This window comes from Harmonia axyridis, chromosome X (genome assembly GCF_914767665.1).
Source record: "Harmonia axyridis chromosome X, icHarAxyr1.1, whole genome shotgun sequence".
Classification (NCBI taxonomy): domain Eukaryota; kingdom Metazoa; phylum Arthropoda; class Insecta; order Coleoptera; family Coccinellidae; genus Harmonia; species Harmonia axyridis.
Genome location: NC_059508.1, coordinates 9286733 through 9292526, shown reverse-complemented (window position 1 = coordinate 9292526; position 5794 = coordinate 9286733). Strand labels below are relative to the sequence as shown.

At 33.3% G+C, this 5794-nt stretch overlaps 1 protein-coding gene across 1 annotated transcript; it reads left to right on the top strand.

Moving 5' to 3' along the window:
* Nucleotides 1–2836: 2836 nt before the first annotated feature.
* On the top strand, nucleotides 2837–4862 carry LOC123686157. Its single transcript, XM_045626158.1, has 2 exons — nucleotides 2837–3007; nucleotides 3072–4862. Exons 1-2 carry the CDS (start codon nucleotides 2837–2839, stop codon nucleotides 4860–4862), a joined length of 1962 nt encoding a protein of 653 aa, XP_045482114.1.
* Nucleotides 4863–5794: the final 932 nt, after the last annotated feature.

The following is a 5794-nucleotide window of genomic DNA, read 5'->3' as shown; positions in this document are numbered from 1 at the left end:
TTCAGCTGATAGTATAAAATTATCACCAAAAAATTTCTCTGTAATTTCAATGAATCTCTGTAGGGGAGTCGAACTCTAGACCATGAGGTATTACCTGTTGAATGTATATTTGAACTGATCCAACTATACTATTTTTCGTTACCAAGCAACGGTAATTCACAGAATGCAATTATTTTTAAAAATCTTTCAAATAATAAAGTACCATTAATATCTGGAAAATTATTGAAGTAACCAAAAGTTGCAATTTTCCCTCAATATCCTACTTGAGGAATAGGGATGTTGCGTCATAAAATAAAATCAAATAAATTTGGGTTTTCCACATTAAAGGCCGTTTTCAAAATACTAAAATAGCATTTTCATTGTTTTATTTCTCAAATCCAATCAAATAAAATTGATTTAAATTGTATTAATTCTTATCGACTAGCACGTGACAAAACGGCGGAAAACCTGCAAAGTTCGAGATTTTTTTTTCTCGGTTGTCAAACTGAATTTCATTTTCTAAATTAACTCATTTTTCTAAGAATTCCTGTGAGAAATTTTTTTCAAATATCGAACAAAATTTTTTTTACATATCTACAGCAAAAAAAAAATTCACCCGAAATTGATCAAATTTCTGACGATTATACTTTTTTTATACCTAACACGAATATGAAAACAGAATCGAAACGGCCATCCAAATTTCTCCTTCGGTCCTCTAACATAATTGAAAAAAATAACTGGTTAGGCTATGAGGGCCAAAATTTTGAAATTGCCCTGTTTAAAGATTCCAGCTAATAGTATAAAATTATCACTAAAAAAATTTGGCTGTAATTTCAATGAATCTCTGTGGGGGAGTCGAACTCTCGACCTTGACCTTGTGAATTTGAACTGATCCAACGATGTTATTTTTCGTTACCAAGCAACGTTAATTCACAGAATTTCACAATGCACCTGATAGCATTTCATTGAATATTATTTTATTAGTTCCTTGAAACGAATTCGAAATTGAAGCTAATAGGGATGTTACCTATATTTTGAAGTTGCTTTTAATTTGTAGATGAGCCCTATATAAACACGAAAAAAAATATTTACATGGAAAAATATAGAAAGTACCAATAAAAAACACGTAAATAAAAAAGTTTTCAAAATTCCCGCTGAAACGCTCCAGTCTGTCACGGTATTATGGTGCATAATAGAGTCACCACCATAGAAAAACTAACTAATTTATCTATGGTCACCACGTGCTAACGGTCTATCAAACTCATTGAGACTCATTTTGGATGTAGATCTCAGTCAAGTTTTGACCAATAACATTTCGTAGTAGTGAACAGATCCGTATTCACAATTTTGCATATCTGCATTTTATCTTCACCATACTCTAAATATATTATAATTTATATGGCAGGATATGTTGTATATTATTTGAAACAAAAAATTGTTTTTGAACAATGCTCAGACTGTTTAAAAAAAAGTGATGAACACGGTTTATTTTTGTATTCCTTCATTGCAAGTTTACCTAATCCGACCCTGATCTTTCTCCAATTTTAGTAATTGAATTAGCCCTGCCTACTGGTCACGTTTTTTCTAGCATGATAACAGCTCCTCTCTATTCTATCTCGATGGTAAAACTAAACTGATATCAGCTGATATTGACAGTCAAATCGGTTTGATTATATCATTTGACGTTCTAAACCATATATAAACTAGTTCTAGATAAGATTAGTTTGTCTATGTTCTAAACGTTTTGTGGAAAACCTAAATTCATTTGATTTTATTATATGACGCAACATCCATATTCCTCAGGTAAAATATTGAGGGAAAATTGCAACTTTTGGGTACTTCAATAATTTTCCAGATATTAATGGTATTTTATTATTTGAGAATTTTTTTTAAATAATTGCATTCTGTGAATTACCGTTGCTTGGTAACGAAAAATAACATCGTTGGATCAGTTCAAATTTAAATTCAACAGGTAATACCTCAAGGTCGATAGTTCGACTCCCTCACAGAGATTCAATGAAATTACAGCAAAAATTTTTTTGGTGATAATTTTATACTATCAGCTGGAATGTTTAAACAAGGCAATTTCAAAATTTTGGCCTTCATAGCCCAACCAGTTGTTTCCTTTCAATTATGTTTGAGGACCGAAGGAGAAATTTGGATGGCCGTTTCGATTCTGTTTTCATATTCGTGTTAGGTATAAAAAAAGTATAATCGTGAGAAATTTCATCAATTTCGGGTGAAATTTTTTTTGCTGTAGATTTGTAAAAAAATTTTTGTTTGATATTTGAAAAGAATTTTCTCACAGAAATTCTTAGAAAAATGAGTTAATTTAGAGAATGAAATTCAGTTTGACAAGCGAGAAAAAAAAATTCGGACGTTGTAGGTTTTCCGCCGTTTCGAATTTTTTTTTCAAGGTTCTTCACCTTTTCTGAATTGAGCACTCAAAAATACTCTGATATGACCAGAAATCGTATCTTCGAATGTTACACATAACTCACCACACTCAATACAGTATTGCTCAGAAATGATGTTGCACACCCTGTATCTCGCGTATGCTCCGAGGTATATGTCATGAGTCAAAAATGATTCTCCCAGTGTTATCATCTACACGAATATATACGTTTGTCCAGTATAAAATGAAACACCCTAAATATGTGATTCCGTGTGTGTTTTTAGCAGTCTTTTCTTCACTTCGTCTTCTGTAAGTATATTTTTTTTCGAAACTATCATCTTTCACGATCAATTTGAGTGTTGAAAACATTTTTTTCATTTTATGATGTTTACAAATGAAAATGCCAAACGCACTATTAAAAATATTTATTAGGTCATGTTTTAACTTAAGGTTTGGATAAATATGGATAAAATACATCAAACAAAAACTGACAGGCAATCATGGTCAAAAAATGATATGAAAAAAGCACTCCATAAAATAAAACGTCATGGGATGAGTGTTAATGCAGCTTCAAAAGCATATCGAATTCCAGAAGACACTCTTAAAAGATATGTTGAGAAATATCTTCATGAGGTAAACAAAATTCGTTTGATCATACTGATCTCTTTTTTAACGAACATCATCCTTTGTATTCCAGAACAAATATGCTTTCTCAGACGAACAATTGAACCAACTGAAAGAATATATCTTGGATATAGATAAACGGGCATTTGGTTTAACCAGAGATCAATTCAGAAAAATTGCTTTCGACTTTGCTGTTTCTTGTGGACTTGCATTGAGATCCAAAACTACTAAAGGACTGATTGGAAATAATTTTGCAGAAACTTTTCTCAGAAGATTCAATATATCTTTACGAAAACCAGAAGTAACTTCCGCAGCTAGGTTAATGGCTTTTAAGAAAGAGAACGTAGAAGCCTTCTTTAAGATATATGAAGATCTTCATCGAAAATATTCATTTTTGGTTACTAAGATTTATAATATCGATAAAATTGACTTTCTAACAATACCTACTAAAGAATCTAGAGTTTTAACTCCAAGAGGCCATCGTAGAGTGGTCAAGATTTCTTTAGCAAAAAGGGGAGTTAGCATAACTGCTGTTTGTGGCATGAATCCTATTGGAGACTTCATACCACCGTTCCTGATATTTCCAAGAGTGAAGACGACGCGGTCTCTAAAAAATGGGGCCCCAGAAGGAACCACTGCAGTAGCTCATGCATGTGGGAGGATGACGTCTAAAATTTTTTTCAAATATTTAGAACATTTCAAAAAATACGCTCGTCCAAGCGAGATAAATCCCGTTTTATTATTAATGAACAATCATACAAAATACATTTCGTTGGATGTCATCAAACTGTGTGAGGAAAATCATATCATTCTGCTTGGTTTTCCACCACATACCAGTCATCTCATTCAACCTCTAGATGTGTCAATATATGGACCCCTCAAAACAGCATATTTACAAGCTTGCGAAGATTTTTTAACACACAATCGCGTTCGTGTCATAACATTATATGACTTTTCATCTCTCTTTAGAAAAGCATACTTGGAAACAGCAACTGTATCAAATGCTCTGAGGGGTTTCACAGATACAGGCTTATATCCAATTGATAGCCAAGCGTTTGACTATCTTGATTTTGAGGCATCTTCGATAACAGAACGAGATCAACCTATTTCAACTGTTTTCGAAGAGGTAGAATTCGTAGTAATGACAGAACCAGAAACTCAAAATTCTGGTTTGAAAGATACAAGAACAGAAGAGTCTGCTCTGCCTATTCCATTTACATCGAAAATATCTGAACTTACACCCCCCTATGAACCAGATAATATATTTGATAATACCAGTACGCCAGTGTCGATGGACGTTGAAGAAGAAGAAGCCATCAAAATTTCAACTGTTTTCGAAGAGGTAGAATTCACAGTAATGACAGGACCAGAAACTCAAAATTCTGGTTTGAAAGATACAAGAACAGAAGAGTCTGCTCTGCCTATTCCATCTACATCGAAAATATCTGAACATACACCCCCCTATGAACCAGATAATATATTTGATAATACCAGAACACCAGTGTCGATGGACGTTGAAGAAGAAGAAGCCATCAAAATTGAGAAGGAGAGGAGAAGTAAATTACGAGATATGAACAAAAATGAGAGATTAGAAAAAAGCATAGAAGCACAGAAAGTAAAACAAAAAACAGTTATAAAAAAAATAGAATTCTACGACTCTTCTGACTCCTCAATAGATCTAGAATATACTGACTTTGTTTATGATACAGATGATGGAAGAACCTGCATTATATGCAGCAAACGCGGAAAAGATGAGATATGGTTTTGCTGCTTCGAATGTAAGGGGTATGCTCATGCAGAGTGCACCGGAATGGACACTGAAAAGGCGAAAATGAAGAAATGGTATTGTGATCGATGTCTGTAAAAATTTATAAGAAATTATGTTGTGCAGTCTGTGTCTAGCTTTCATGCTAAGCATATGTGCCTCTAATCTACGTTCTCGTTCATACACGAATAAATCGACAGCTGTTGAAAATAAAGAAAATTGACAATAAAGTTCGGCGAACACTGCAGAGTTTGAGGATTTCTACCTCTCTGAAATATCTCAGATAGGCGGCACCACTTCCTACGGGACTTCGGAGGGAGATGAAGAAAAAAATATACAGGACGGTGCTTCCAATAAACAAATAAAGAAGAAATTAAAACAAATCTCCGGATATCATATTCGCACAACCACAATCAATAAGAGAAACAAATACAATTGAAGATAATCCCGAACACATGGGAACAGATAACAAAAACAATGAATTAAAAAATTGAGGGATGAGTGTTAATGCAGCTTCAAAAGCATATTGAATTCCAAAAGCCACCTTAGAAGATATGTTGAGAAATATCCTGATGAGGAAACCAAAATTCGTTTGATCATACTCATTTCTTTTTTTAACGAACATCATCCTTTGTATTCCAGAATTTTCCTGTAAATGCTAGTCGTTTCAAATCTTCTTTCTCAGACGAAAAATTGAACCAACTGAAAGAATAGATATTGGATATAGATAAACGGGCATTTGATTTAACCAAAGATCAATTCAGAAAAATTACTTTTGACTTAGCTCTTTACTGTGGAGTTGCAGATAGGTTCAACACTACTAAAGGACTGGTGGGAAATAATTTTGCAAAAGCTTTTTTGAGAAGATTCAATATATCAATACGAAAATCAGAAGTAACTTCCGCAGCTAGGTTAATGACTTTTAACAAAGTTAATGTAGAAGCCTTCTTTAAGGTATATGGAGAACTTCATCGAAAATATTCATTTTCGCCTTCTCAGATTTATAATATAGCTGAAACTGGCTTTCCAAC